The sequence below is a fragment of the Artemia sp. Qi Xiang Cuo genome, chromosome 6 (assembly GCF_049724085.1).
Source record: "Artemia sp. Qi Xiang Cuo chromosome 6, ASM4972408v1, whole genome shotgun sequence".
NCBI lineage: Eukaryota > Metazoa > Arthropoda > Branchiopoda > Anostraca > Artemiidae > Artemia > Artemia sp. Qi Xiang Cuo.
Genome location: NC_142799.1, coordinates 62,769,757 through 62,785,843, shown reverse-complemented (window position 1 = coordinate 62,785,843; position 16,087 = coordinate 62,769,757). Strand labels below are relative to the sequence as shown.

The 16,087-nt window shown below is 35.1% G+C and overlaps 1 protein-coding gene across 1 annotated transcript in view; it reads left to right on the top strand.

Annotated features, from left to right (window-relative positions):
- LOC148951488 (uncharacterized) overlaps positions 1 to 14,803 on the top strand; it is a 35,468-nt gene extending 20,665 nt beyond the window's left edge. The window contains exons 4-6 of the mRNA XM_089090910.1: positions 1,499 to 1,667; positions 9,224 to 9,621; positions 14,571 to 14,803. Coding sequence (XP_088947036.1) covers positions 1,499 to 1,667; positions 9,224 to 9,525 — 471 coding nt within the window. The 3' untranslated portion in view covers positions 9,526 to 9,621; positions 14,571 to 14,803. The remainder of the gene's footprint in view (positions 1 to 1,498; positions 1,668 to 9,223; positions 9,622 to 14,570) is intronic.
- The last annotated feature ends 1,284 nt before the right edge of the window (positions 14,804 to 16,087 follow it).

The window sequence follows — 16,087 nt, the reverse complement described above, 5'->3', positions numbered from 1 at the left end:
GCCGGATCGAGGGACTTCGATGGGATGATATTGTAACCAACACAAGGTTGCTCGCACTCACATCCCAAGTGCCATTCTCCGTCCAAATAGCGCACCGTACTCTCAGATGGTTTTGACACCTCCTGCGTATGCCGACGACAACCCCAGCCCGAATAGTCTACGATTTTGACGCTAAAGATCATGGCCGGTCTCGCCCGAGGGGCAGACCTCAGACAAGGTGGAAGAATAGCCTCAACAAATTTCTTGAGATAGCTAACATTGCTGTCGACGAGGCCTCACTAATAGCAGCAGACCGGTCAGCCTGGAGAAGCAGAGTTGCGACGCTCTCTACGTCGCTCCCAACGCGGCAGGAGCCTTAAGTCAAGTCAAGATTAATCCATCGACCTATTTACTTTTAAGATTAATATAAAAATTGGCTTCTAAGAAACCACTCTGTTGAAAGCATTGGCATTGCAAGGAGCTGCAGGAAGACGCTCCCCCCCCCCCCTTAAGAGCTAAATATTTTGAAAATTAAGGTGAAAAATGGGATAATGATTTAAAAATCGAGAAAAAAATATATAAATGGAAGTATAATAAATGAGTATTGCGAGGAGGTGCAGGAAGCCAATCCCCCCCCCCCAAAAAAAAAGCTCAATATTTTGAAAACTAAAGTAAAAAACGGAATGATACTTTCAAAACTCATAAAACGTTCTTTTTCTTCAAATTTTATCTTTGCCCAAGATTTAATTCGCCCGATATAAACTGTTTTTTGGTTGATTTTATCTTATCATATTACTAAAAATGAAAAAAAAACATATAAACGGAAGTTTAAGAAATGAGTGCCAAAACTATAAAATCTTGAAATTTCGTGGGGGGGGCCACTCTGAAGTTGAGAAGTCGAACACGGAATGTATGCTTCATTGACTTTGTTGGCCGAAAATTGCTACGATCAAGAAAGGATTTGCGTTGTCTTCTAGGCTATGTTGTTCTAAGCTACTACACCAACTTGAGACAACTCTTGTTCGGTTCACTAATTTTGACAAATTTAAGCTTAAATACATCAATAATGGGGAAAATTCACCGAAACACAAAAAATGGTTCTTTTTATAAAAAGTGGTACTTACGTGTTATAGCGACCACACCAAAGAAGTAAAGTTAGGTTAATCCTAATGAAACATACCAAAATATGAGGCAAATTTAATACTTAACTGCAACAGAGAATTATGGAAAGTAGGCCGCTCAGAATCCATTATAATAAATGTCTAACCACCTCTATATATTAGATATATAATTAAAATGTACCTGCATAGATACCATATATCTCGCTCATGCTAAGCTGATTATCTCTGAGTGGACACAGAAAACCGGTTTTAGTACAGATCAAGAACAAAGTGTGGTTGCTATAACACTTAAGTACCTAAAAAGTAATGAAAACAATATTCTGATGGTAAAATTGCAGGGTCTATGCCCTGTCTTTATCTACATTTCTTCTTTAATTTATATTGTGTTTTGTTTTAAGATTTGCTCAAGAGACGACCTGCTGCCTGGAATGCACTCAGAAATCAATGCTCTTACTGGCTTAATCAAAAACCGTTGCAAAACTGTGATAATTATAGCCACTGATGATCTATTTCATAATAGCAGTGTTAATACCTGGTTAGTCAATGTGACAATCACAATTGGATTTGGTAAATATCAATTTTTGCACTCCCTATAGAACCATTTTCTAGGGAAGTTTTCTTAAAATGTATCAGTTATGCTTCAAGTGTAGGGACTACTCTTCTGTTCTTCCCTTTTCTCTTTTTTTGAGTTTTTTTAGTTCTATCTTATTTGTATGCTGTCTAGGGAAGTATACCCTAATATAAACAATAGCTTCGTAATAAAACAATTTTTTAGGGGAATTGTCTTCAGTCAGTTATCTTTTCTCAAAAACAGCTCGTAATTTTTCTGTAGTTAAGGACTGTTCTTCTGTTCTTCCTTATTTCTTTTTTTTAGTTTCACCTTTTTTATGTGAGTTTTAAACCATTTTTTTGAAAAGGCCCCTAATAAAACAATGTTTTAAGGAAGTTCTCTTAAAATTTGTCAGTTATCTTTCCATTATGGTGCTTGTTCTTCTGTCCTTATATTTTTACACTTCTAATTTTTTTTTTTTTTATATTTATATGTATTTTTTCAACGATTTTCCGGAGAAAAATCATCATAAAATTATTTTCTAAACGAGTGTTTTCAAAAATTTTTCAGTTATCTCTCAATTATGGTGTCTGTTCTTCAAAATTTTCGTTTTTTTTTTAGTTCTATTTTTTATTTTTTATGTTTAATATACTGTCCCTATTTTTATTCTATTCTTTATTTTACACTTTTTTACGTTTCTTCATGTTTTTTTTTTTTTTTTTACTTTTTCAAACAATTTCCTGTGATACCTTCCTCAAAGTGCGTTGGCTTGAATTCATCCAATTTAAATCGATCAAGTATTCTTCCTATTTTTATGTTTCTTTTTTTTCTTCCTCGGTTATGGAAATGGTTCGTTTATAGATCTTTTTGAAACAGTTCATGGTAAATGAACTGAATTGGTTTTAAAAAACAGTGCATCATACGAGAATCATTCCAAACTATATAATTCAGCCTTTGGTCTCCTCAAAATTATAAATTTTCATTGTGTTTCTTATTTATTATTTTATGTTTGGATTTTTTTACCTTACTTTATGAACTCTTTTTTTGTATACTATATTCTTGTTTTGAGACCTCAGTGTTCATGTTTTATGTCAATTAATAAAAAAGAACTTCCGAAAAAGAAGTTTTTTAGAGTAAAGTAAAGGCCATATTAAACTTAAGACTAGCAGAAATAAAAATCTATAATAATTCAAACTGAAAATGACTAGAAATTACTATTAAAGAATAAATTTAACCCAAAACGAACAGAAATTAAATAAACAATTATAGCAAACAAACATACAACAGGTCCGTTTATAAATGAATAAATCAAGCTTAAAACCAGTAAAATTTAAATTGAATATGCAAATCAAGCTTAAAACGCACAAGGATCACTACAAACAAGGGTTCAGCTACTGCCCCTTCCTAACTGTAATAGTATAAAGCATAGTGCGTCATGGCGCTTTACTGAAAACGAATTGTATTACAAATATTTTCTTTTGTACTTATTTCAGTATGGAACATAAAATGAAAATTACAATGAAATAAAAGCATGAACTGATGATCTTTCAGCATCATGAGCTTCAGTATCATTATATATCAAATATTCAGTTTAATTTTCGGTGTAGACTTGAGAAGATATGTGATCCCCGTCCTGCACTGGTATCCGGGATCATTGCTTTTCCTGAGGCGAAAATAATTTCAATGATTTAAAGAACATGAAAATTGGAACTTGGAATGTTACGACATTAAAAAATGACTATCGTATCAAAATTTTGACTGACAAATTCAGACGATTCAAATTGGACTTATTAGGAGTTTCAGAAACTCATTTCCTAGGCGTAGGACGCATGAAATTTGGTGATATCATAGAATTTGTTTACTCAGGTAGGAAGGATGGGGTACATAGACAAGGAGTAGGGCTCATGATGAATAAGGAAGCTGCTAAGTCTTGTTTGGGCTGGGAAGGTATTAATAATAGAATAGTAATTGCTCATTTTATGACTAGAAAGTTCAGGGTATCAGTTATAGTAGTATACGCCCCTGTAGAACCGACTGACGGAGATACTAGGGACTCGGATGAATTTTACTCACAGTTACAGGAGCAAATAAACAGGGTCCCAGGCAGAAATATGATGTTATTACTGGGAGATTTTAACGCCCAGGTTGGTAGAAATAGGGATAGATGGTATCCCAGCCTAGGTAAATTTGGTGTAGGAAAAGAAAACAGTAATGGATACAGACTTTTGCAATTTTGTAGGTATAACAATCTAGTTATAACCAGTACGGTGTTTGGTCTAAAATGGCCCATAAGTCGATGTGATATTCACATGACGGTAAGACATCAAACCTTATTGATTATGCTACTGTAAACTATACGCTGATAGAATCAAAACAAGATACTATGATATAAAAGAGTACTGCTCTTGATTCTAAAAGTAAAAATCACCATGTCTAGGATTAATTTAAAGTTGAAATTTAGGAAGGTTAACTACCTGCCGGGAAGTTTCGATGTTAATAAAACCCAGCATAAGAATTTTAGAAAAATTTTCCAGGAGCGGTTGAATACTATACTTGAGAGTTTATATTTTTGCATTGTGAAAGATGGTTGGAATAGTTTCAGAAAAATTATTTGTGAAATCGCTGAATGTGTATCAGGGAAGAAAGCGAGAACTGCAGCTAAGAATATTAGTGAAGAATCTTTATGTTTGACAGAAAGGAGAAAGGACTTGTGCAAGAATTATCTGAGTGATAGATCATATGAAAACAAAAGAAATGTAAAGAAGGTGGAGAAAGTATTAAAATATGAACTGAGGAGGTGTGAAGTGGAGGCCATGGATAAAATTGCCTAGGATCTGGAAGATGAAGCTAGACGGCATAATAGTAAAATATTGTACTTGCATGTTAACAAATTGAGAGGGATTAGTCAATCCTGACTTGCCCCAGTTAAAGATAGGAATGGGGTCGCAATTAGCGATAATTAAAAAACTAAAGAGAGATGGGCCGAACATTTTGAGAACTTGCTTAACAGAGATAGAGTTTCTTTAAAAAATATAGATTAAAATGAAAAAGTTTGTGATACCTTGGATGTGAAGGAAGATTTGTTTTGTGAAGAGGAATTAGCAACAGTACTAAAAGGATTAAAGAATAATAAGGGTCCAGGTGCTGATCGGGTGGTAAATGAGTTTCTTAAATATGGTGGCTCTGAGGTTAGAAATAAGTTATTGAAGATTATGAATATGATTTTTGAAAAAGGGGAAGTACCTAACGATTTTAGGAAAACCTTAATTAAGTCACTTTATAAGAAAGGTGATAAAAGTGAGTGTGGATATGATACTTTTTAGACTGAGAGATGCCGTAGACAAAGTTTTAAGAGAAGAGGATTAAAATAGAATAAGGCTCAAGGTGCTGATTGGGTGGTAAATGAGTTTCTTAAATATGGTGGCTCTGAGGTTAGAAACAAGCTACTGAAGATTATGAATACGATTTTTGAAAAAGGGGAAGTACCAAATGATTTTAGGAAAACCTTAATTAAGCCACTTTATAAGAAAGGTGATAAAATTGAGTGTGGTAATTATCAAGGAATTAGTCTGGTCTCTGTAGGTAGCAAATTACTTAGTAATACGATACTTTTTAAATTGAGAGATGGCGTATACAAAGTTTCAAAAGAAGAACAGCGCTGTTTTAGAAAAGGTAGAGGATGTGACGGCCAGATTTTCACTCTTAGGTTAATAATTGAGAAGTGCCTGAGTTTTCAAACACCTTTGGTCCTCAGTTTTATAGATTACGAGCAAGCGTTCGATTCTGTTGATAGAAGACCTTTAGTAAAGGTCTTATCCTTGTATGGTATAACAGACAAATACATTAAAGTGATTAGTGCTATGTACGAGAATAACACTGCTGCGGTTAAGGTAGGAAACGACGTTAGCAGCTGGTTTTGTATCGAATCAGGAGTGAAAAAAGGTTGTGTTCTATCCCCCTTTATATGGATTATTTTGATGGACTTGGTCTTAAGGAGCACGGGAAAGGCAATGGGAGACCACGGAATCAAATGGGGAGGAAGAAGTCGCCTGCACTTAGATTATGCTGATGATTTAAGTATCCTAGATGAAAGTGTGAGCAAAATGAATGAAGTTTTAGAGGTTTTGAGAGTTCAGGGTTCTAGAATAGGTTTGAAAATTAATGTTAGGAACACCAAATTCCTGAGGCTAGGAATAAGTGAAGATGAAAAGGTGACGTTGGGTAATGAAAAGATTGATCAGATGGGCAGCTTCACTTACTTTGGTAGTATTATAAGTAAAGATGATGGGAGCAGTGGAGATGTTAAAAATAGAATAGCCAAGGGTGTTTTTTCACAGTTAAAAAGTCTGGAAGAATAGGAATATAAGTCTGCAAACCAAGATTAGAATATTAGAAGCTACAGTGATGACAGTGGTCAAATATGGCTTTGAAGCATGGACGCTCCGAAAAGCAGATGAAGATTTGCTAGATGTTTTCCAGAGAAATTGCTTAAGGATTGTTCTGGGTACCCGGCTGACTGACCGTATTTCAAACAATAGGCTATACGAAAATTGTAGTTCAATACCGCTCTCTAGGGCTATAATGAAAGAAAGGTTGAGGTGGTTAGGGCAGCTTGTGCGGAGGAAGGATGACTGATTGCCGAAGATTGTTCTTTTCGGCCAACCATCTAGGGCTAAACGGAAAGCAGGTCGTCCCCGTTTGGGGTGGGAGGACGTCATAAAAAAAGATTTAAAGGAAATGGGAACTTCCTGAGAGGGAGTAAAAAGGGAGGCTTTGAATAGATTGGGATGGAGGAGCGTGCGTAGCTGTGTTGACCTCAGGCGGCTTGGTGCTGCGGTGAGTTGTTAGCAGTAGTAGTAGTAGTAGTTTAATTTTATTAGTTCTTTCCCAGACTGTTCAAGATACATAGTTTTCAGTAAAGCGGAAGTGAAGCAGAAGGCTTTATACTTTTAGGCTCTTTACTTTTCTGTTGTTTTCTAATATAGCCTTTACTTTTCTTTGAAAAACTTCTTTTTCGAAAGTTTTTTTTTTAATTAATTTCTGTTCGTTTTCGATTGCCAAAGTTTGAAGTTTTTCAAAATCCCTATTTCAAAATCAATTTATTATATATATATATATGTATAAACATATATATATATATATATATATATATATATATATATATATATATATATATATATATATATATATATATATATATATATATATAAGTAAACAAAGTATAACTCACAGCCCTTTCCACGGAGGCTGGGAGGGGGGTTCAACCCCAGAATCATAGTTATTTGGCCTCTCGACTATTTTGAATATAATAGCTATTTCAATATTTAGGCAGGATGTCTTTGGGGAAAAGGTGGGGGGATGCTGGTTGCCCTTTGATTTCTTTTGACTCTCAAAAAAGAACTAGAAGCCTCAATTTCAAATTGAATGATGCCCATCCAAAGGTAATGTGACCAGCCCTTCCACAAAAACCTTATATGTTAGCAATGGCCAACTTGCATAAGCTACAAACCTTGCCTCGGGGGCTATGGTGGATTTTTCAACCCTTAAGTTATAGTAAGTTGAATTTTGGACTTTTTCGAACAAAATGGTTATTTCAAAATTTTAACTGGATGCATTTGAAGAAAAGAGCGCCCGAGGGGGAGGGGTGCTGGTTACCTTTTGATGACTTTTGCCTCTTAAAAAGGGCAAAAGAAATGTCGACTTCCAATCGAATGAGACTCCTACAAAGTTTATACAACCACCCTTTCTTAAAAACTTTATATTTTAAACATGGGTAACTAGCATAATTTATAGCCCTTTCCCCGAGGGCAGCGGGGGGGGGGGGTTCAAACCTGAAATCATAGTTATTTGACATTTGGCTATATATATTTTGATTTGATACATTTGGAGAAAAGAGGGCGTGGGGCGGGCTAGTTGCCCTCCAATCATTTCTGTCTCTTGAAAAGAGAATAGAACTTTCAATCAAATAAGCTTCCTCCAAAGTTTATACGACCACCAATTCCATAATAACCTGATATGCCCCTGAGGCATAACTTACAAACTTTGACCTGGGCTCTAAAGATTGTGTCAACTCTGAAGGCATTGTTATAAGATCGTTGGAATATTTTAAGCAAAAGGATTATATCAAAAGTTAGATCGGTTGTATTTAAGGAAAAGAGGTTGTGGCGGGGAACTTTTTGCCCTCCGATCACTTTTGACTCTTTAGAAGGGAATTGGAAATGCCAATTCCTAATCAAATGAGACTCCTTCTAAGTTTTTGCGGCCACGTTTTCAATAAAAACCTTATATACCCTTGGGGCATAACTTACAATCCTTGCCCCAGGGCTCTGGGTTTTGCATCGACCCCGAAGGCATTGTTATATAATCGTTCGATCGGATGCATTTGGGGAAAAGAGAGCGTGGGGGGGGGGGGTTTGACCCTCTGATAACTTTTGACTCTTAAAATGGGGAACTAGAACGTTGAATTTCAAGTTAAATGAGCCCCTTCTGCAGTTTATACGACCACCCCTTCCATAAAAACCTTATTTATACTCAGGGCGTAGCTTAAAATACTTGCCTTCGGGCTCTGGGGGATTGAATCGACCCTGGATTTTTTTTGATCTGACCTTTGAACTATTTTTAACAAAATGGCTATCTCAAAATTTCTATCGAATGCACTTGGCGAAAAAAGAACGTGTGGGGGGGGGCTAGTTGCCCTCCGATGACTTTTGGATCTTAAAAAGGGCACTAGAACTTTGAGTTTCTAATCGAATGAGCCCCCTCCGAAGTTTATACATCCACTCCTTCCATGTGAAGTACCTCTGGAAAAAAAATTAAACATTGAAGCCTTATTGCCTTTACTATAGGCAACACTATAGCGTTGCCTCTGTTATTTGTTGATTTACTCTTCTTTTTGTCCCTTCTTTTTTCCTTTTTGGACCAGACTTGTTTGTTTGTTTTTTGTTTTGTTTTTTTGGGGGGGGGGGGCTTCGTGTTTGCATTATTGTGCAATCAGGCAGAAACTTATGTTGCTGTTTTTTTCTCAAACAGTTCAAAAAAGAAATTGTTTGTTGGTCCCTTTAGAGTTGGCCCTTTCATTGTCAAGCAAACAAATATTATTTTAATTCTATCTTGTCAAGTGAGACTCCCCCTTGGCCCAAGTGCCTTCAGATACAAGTCCCATACCAACCGAAAAAAGGAATTCTGTTTTTTTTTTCAGGATTGGAGTCCTTAGCCCTAGCCAAAATATTTTTGCATTAGGGTTATCTTGACCAAGGCAATTACGGCCTCAAGTTTTAACTGATTAGGGACAACTGTTTTTTTGCCCATTTTCAGGCCTGTCATTACCCTCTTCTCTCCAAACAACATGTTTGGTCCTCTTTGGCCCACGTTACGACTCCTTGAAGTTTCACGCCAACAACAAAAAAAGATTCCTGGTCCCTGTTTGGTCCCTCTTCCTCCTTCCCTTTTTCTTTCTTCTTCTTTTATTAATACTGCTTCTCTTTTGTTCCTCCATTAATTACTTTCTATTTTGATTCCTCTTCACTAATATTGATTTATATTTCTCTATAGTTAGTTGGGTTTTTTTTTTCAGAGCAGCCAAAGAAAATCATTCCATGTCGGATTGATAGAGAAGTTCGAATTCCAGAATCGTTAGCACCCATATCAAAGCTGGATTTCTGTAATAAAAATGTGGATAGCTATGCTCGCCTTATCAATAGCATTCGTCTACTCTCGAAGCAAGCAGAGAAGTTCAAAGCTAGGGAGCAAATTCAAGAGCTGTCACCCAAGTCGAAGACCGGTCGAGGATCTTCGCGTTGGCTCAAGGAGCTATTTTTATCTCGTAATAGTAGTAGTCGACTAAGTCTTTCGTCGAAGGACTTTGGCTGTGAATAAGAGAATCTGATTAAAGATGAAAAGAATAAAGGAACGACTAGTAGGAATCTTGAAAAAGAAAATGAGATATTCTCAAGGGAACTGAAAGAGAGTAAGGTGAGTGGTTTGATTAGAGAATGAAAGAAAGAAAAATAAATGAAAGAGAGATAGGTGAATAGTTGAATTGTGGTATATAGCTTCGTCAAATTATGTTGATTTAGTTTTTTGAAAGAAAGTGAGAAGTGATAAAAAGTGAGTCAGGTAGTTTAATTAGAGAATAAAAGAAAGTAAGGAAACGGAAAAGGAAATGAAAGAGAGTAAGGTAAGCAATTTGGTTGAAGAATGTAAGAAAGAAAAGAAAATGAAACAGAGATCGATGAATAGTTGAATTTGAGTATTTAGCTTCGTGAAATTGTGTTGATTTTTAAGTTGGAGCGTTTAGCTTTGTAAAATTGGGTTGTTTAGTTTTTTGAAAGAAAGCGAGGAAAATTAAAAAAAAAGTGAGTCAAGTAGTTTAATTAGAGAATGAAGGAAGCAAAAAAAGGAAATAAAAGAGAGTAAGTTGAGCAGCTTGATTAGAGAATGAAAGAAAGAAAAGAAAATGAAAGAGAGATAGGTGAATAGCTGTATTGGGGTATTTAGCTTTGTAAAATTATGCTGATTTAGTTTTTTGAAAGAAAGTAAGGAAACGAAAAGAGAAAGGCGAGCAGTTTAATTAGGATATTTAGTCTCACAAATGTCTTGATTTGTTGACTTGATGAAAAAAAGCTTTCTTTGATTTACTATAGTCAATCTTTAATCAGACAAAACGAAAAATTAATAACAAACAGTTTTTTTAGTTTAATTAAAAATAGGATGTTGATAGTTTTATTAAAAATACTTAAATGAATGAAACCTAATAAGGTCCAAAAATATCAGTCCCTTTAGCTCATATTGAAGGCTTTGTCATTAAAATATATTGAACCGATAACAACCATATGACGATAAGTCATATCGTTCACATTGCGCTCATATACATTCACATTGAAATCCATATTGAAGGCTTTCCTGGACTGTTCCAGCAAAAGACGAAAAAGCTCATTTTGTTTCTCGTACTAGATTTTGAAAAGAAATTGTAACAAGAATGAAAAAATAGCTGGGTTTACTTTCTCGTGAAGACTGGAAAAAATATTTCGCCCCCTTCATTTAGCCCAATTTAAGACTACCCCTTGAAACAGCAAGATGGCACCTTTTTTGGGGAGGAGCTTAATTCCTGTTTTTAAAATTATTCTTAGTTTTGATATGCTAGTAAGTTTTAATGCATAATTTTAAAGCAATATATTTGCATATTCAGTAATAGCATGAGTATTGGTATCTTCTTGTTGCAATTGAAACTTTTAACCATCTATAAAAAAAAATTCGGAGTATGGCTCCATATTTTTTCAGGCATATATAAAATTTTGGTTTTAATTTCTTATGTTTGTCTGCTAATTGTTTCATCAAAACCTGACCTACACCTCAAAAATTAGGGTTAAAGAATGGGAACTTGTGCTAGTGTCGAAAAAAACTGTCAACGCCATCTAATATTTGGCGACAGTTGGCATTTTTTCCAGTGTAACAATAAGAATAATTAATTTAATTTGTGTACTTGATAAAATAGGGTATTAATAAGCATCTGATCACAGTTCCTGACAAAAAAATGATTACAGTTGGAAAAAAATATATCAAGTGTCGCCAAACGGTAGATGAGGTTGATAGTTTTTTTTTATCGACGCGAGTGCCAGTTTACGCTCACAACCAGGGTTGTCACCTGTTGCGCGAAAGCGCTATTTTAGCATTATTTCATCATGAGTAGCACTGTTGCACCTGCTACATTTAAGGATCGAATGGTAACACTTACGTGCTACAATTTATAGCACTTTCGTGCTACAATTTTTTTTGTCTTCGACGAAATAATGAAGATTCTGAAAAAAGCAGAGGAATTAACAAAAAGTGCGGATTGCCTTTTTCTCGTATTTGTTTTTGAAAGATTGGCGCAAAGTTGATATAACCCGGACCTTTTTTTACACAAGAAAAACCGAAAACTGAGACTAGAAAGTTAGAATTTAACTAGACCTTTAGAAATTAAAAAATATTTTGAATATAATTATAAAATTCGAATTTAAATTTTCGAAATTTGAAATGATAATTGTGAAAAAATTCACCTTCATAACGTGTAGCTTTTTTTTATCGTATCGAAGTTAAATTTCCTAATTTGAGTAATAATTGTTAAATTGGAACCCACCGGACTGTGAAATTTCGATATGACGCAGTCGGTTATCAAAAGAACCTATCTGTATAATCGTAAATTTTCTGAAGAGCAGAAGAAAAAAAAACTCACATCTTTTTATTTCCGCTGCAATAACCGTAAAACAAAATCGTTGTTAGAGGGGAAATAAAAAATTGTGAGGTTTTTTTTCCTGCTCTTCTGAAAATTTACAGCTATGGAGATACGTCCTTTTGATACCCGACTGACGATTTAGTTGTTCAATTCATTTATCCATTTATAATTTATAAATTTATTATTTGTAGTTTATTTATTCTTAATTGAAGACACAAAATAAAGAAATTTCTGAAATCAAGATTTTCAATACGGCGCATTGCCGTTTTCAAGACAGGTCAAGACACCGTTATACACCGTTACACCATTGCACTGTTTTAGTGATGATATATTGCAGTCCTAGCCTCTGAAAATAAAACAAATAAAAACCGAACATTTTCAGCCGTATGAGGTAATTTACCTGTAACTAATTTGCCATTATCAGAATACTCGAATTTTCTCAATTTTTCTCGGTAAAACTCTACAGTTTTTAGTGTTTTTTATCATTTAAAAATCTTTTTTCTCGACCACAGCTGCAACCTATAATAGCGAATCACACTTCATAGTAACTGAAAGTTTAAAAGTGGATTTAAAAAAAAACTGTTGGGTGAGAAATTTTTGTATTTAAAAATGATTTAGGGATGATAAGTATTAAAAGGCTCATTTTAATAGTGAAATTCCAATGCGAAAATAAACTCTTATTGGTTTTGGAAGAGACTAATCACCGTTTTCCAGAAACACTCTTTACTGGAATATCGCCATTAGGATCGCCCTTTTCAAATGGTTGAACACCCATTGCTTGAGGTTTTAAGCCAAACAAGAATATTGTTTTTTAGTATGGGTAACAGTGACGTGTTTCTTTTCTTTCATTTCCCGCCAGGGTTAGTTGGCTACTATGAAATTGTAGTTCGATGTTTATTGATATCTAGGTATAACTATATAAATCTACTTTAATAAGAACATCCTATACTGCATATTTCAAAGGAGATAACACTTTCTTAGTGTCAATTAAAGGAGTATAAAGATAAAAAGTATTATAAGTATGCAATCATAATCTTAAAGCTCTAAATTTTGAACCGGTGTTTTTAACCCACTTTTGTATTTTCCCCCTCCCAGTCTCCTTAGTATGTGAACTGTTTCAGTTTGTGGTGCTAAAACCTTGTAAAGAGCTGATCTGAAAACTAATGCTTACATTCACGTGCTTTCGGGGCTTTTCTGTTATGTCCCTAGTTGATGCACTTGGAAGCAAAATAGTGTATTGTTGAAGTATTCATGCCAGAGCCTAAAATTCCCCTCCCCTTAAATGCATGCCTTCCGAGACCCCCAGTAAATGAAAATCAAAACCGAGTTTTGAAAGAAATTTAATCACTCGAAATTAAAGCTGATTTTGCTCAATGCTTGTATCAGATATTTCATAGGGCATAGGCATTGGAACATTCCTGGTTATTACTGAATTGTATAACTACGTAATTAAAGAAAAAATATAACGATTAGGGAAAATGGAATAAGTTTTTAACATCTACGACGCCATGTCAAATTACACGTGATTTTGATTGAATCTGAACAGCTAAAGTAAAAAGCATGGGAAAAAGTTTGAGGTAACGATGCATGAAAATGAAGCACAAACAAGATCTTTGGCAAGCCGATATGTGACAACAAGCATCACAACGAACAGATCGAGTCATAAATGAAATCTGCGGTTAAAAGAGAAGCAACAGAAAGCGAATTGTATAAAATTGATTATTCTTTTATGCATTAACTGGAAGGAGTAATTGAATTCATGTCAGAATTTCTTAATTGAAATTACTGATTTGGATCCTCGTGAGTTAAACCAATAAATAACTATAGAGTCAAATATATACAAGCCTGCCGCGTGATTGGTGTCAGATGCATTAAAGGGTGCATTTTAATGCCAAAACATCCTAACTCTCATCCAGCCTTCAAGTAAATATAGAATTAGTTCTAAGGAAGGGGTGGAAAAGTAGAAATCGATATTTAATCCCTCTTGATTTTTGGGAATATTTCTGGTCTACGCTGTTCTTATGAAAGTAAAGAGTAACATTAAACTTCAAAATAAGTAGAGTTTATTCCGTATAGGAGGGGGTTTGGCACTTCCTCATCCCCAACCCCTTCCCACATGGTCGCAGCCAAATATTGCCACTGGCACATGTTATCTTTACTGGGCATAACTGTTTTATAGTCAACAAAAGATAGTTTGAATGATAAATAATATAAAAAAAATTCCTCTTTTAAAAAATTTGGGATCGGATCGAATTAAACTTAAATTTTAAACTAAAATATACGTTTCAATAAATAAAAATCAAGTTTGTTTTGAATTTTTTTAGTTCTTCTTGACAACACTGTCTTGTCAGTGGCGCTTGTAGTTTTAATTCCTATGTAATCCATATTATAGCGCCAAATCTTCTTGTATCAATTTCCCTTACTGTCATTGAGGACATACCCCGTTCTGGAGTCTAATATTTTTCTTATTAGAGATATCGATAATGTATTCCATAACTTTTAAAAATGACTTTTTTATCTAGCTAAATGAATGGGTTTGATTTATCACAATCATTATTTGTTGTGTTATTATATTAGTCATAATAGTTGTCAAGGTACAATGGCTCTACATCTCCCCCTCTCTTTGTCTCCCTTTCCAATTTTAATAAAAATAAAGAAAGGTCGAGTTGCTATTCCTTGTCATAATAAACGTTTGCTTTTTTTATAGGACTCGTCCCGAAGTTTATTGTCATTACAGCCGCTTGAATCTGCGAAGCCAGCTAAAAAACATGGAATTTTGAAAGTGCCAAAGATGGTTACGAAGTTAAAACGGAAAAAAGCCATGAGCTCTTAGCTTTATTCTTTACTCATATTTTTACGGCCATTAATCAACGATGTAAAGCGCATTCCGCATTATTTTTGCTTTAATAAAATGATTAGATTTTTAGTTGTATGTCTTGATCAAGGAGTATGGGTAACTTATAAGAGTGGGAACTGGCGCTAGTTTCGGCCAAAAACTCCTCATTGCCATCTAGCGTCTGGCGACACTAGGCATTTTTTCAGTGTGATAATAAGAATAATTAACTTCATTAATGTAATTGGTAAAATTAGGGTAGTAATAAGTGTCTGATCTCAGTTCCGGACAGAAAAACGATTACACAACTTGAAAAAATGCCAAGTATTGCCAGATAATAGATGGCGTCGATAGTTTTTTTTGTCGAAAGTAGCCCCAGTTTCCACTCCTAGTTACGCATACTCTTTGGTTGGATATTTGATTTTTACATTTTTCTCATTTTGTCTTGAAGGCACTGAAACATTCATTACAATGAACATCCCCCCACCCCAAAAAAACAAAAACAAAAAAAGAACAATAGATATTGGAAAATGTGAGTTTGGCACTATAAACCTACAGCTATAAAGCCATCCCACTAGTTACCAAGATTAATTTTTAAGGTCCAATCTAGTTGTCTACAAATCGCGAGTATAGCTTATGGTACCTTTTATGCAAGTAACGAATATCTAATTAATTAGTAAGTAAAATAACCAACTGACAGGGTAAGCTTATTAATTTGGGAAGGCTGCTGGGCTCAGAAACTACTGCTAACATCTCACTGCAGCACTTCGCCGCCTAATACTAACACAGCTGCACACTCTCCTCCTCCATCCCAATCTATTCAAAGCCCTCCTCTTTACACTCTCCCAAGAAGTTCTTGTTTACCTTAAATCTTTCCTTACGACATCCTCCTAAATCAACCGGGGACGACCTGCTTTTTGTTTGGCCCAAAACGGACAATGACGGCTTTTTTTGGCCCTAAACGGACAATTGACTTTTTGTTTGGCCCTAAACGGACAATGACGGCTTTTTGCTTGGCCCTAAACGGACAATGACGGCTTTTTGTTTGGCTTTAAACGGACAATTGGCTTTTTGTTTGGCCCTAAACGGAAAATGTCGGCTTTTTGTTTAACTCTAAACGGACACTTGGCTTTTTGTTTGGCCCTAAACGGAAAATGTCGGCTTTTTGTTTGGCCCTAAACGGACAATGACGGCTTTTTTTTTGGCCCTACTCTGATAATTGGCTTTGTGTTTGGTCCTAAACGGACAATGACGGCTTTTTATTTGGCCGTAAACGGACAATTGGCTTTTTGTTTGGTCCTAAACGGACAATGACGGCTTTTTGTTTTGCCGTAAACGGACAATTGGCTTTTTGTTTGGTCCTAAACGGGCAATCTGTCATCCGCAGAACG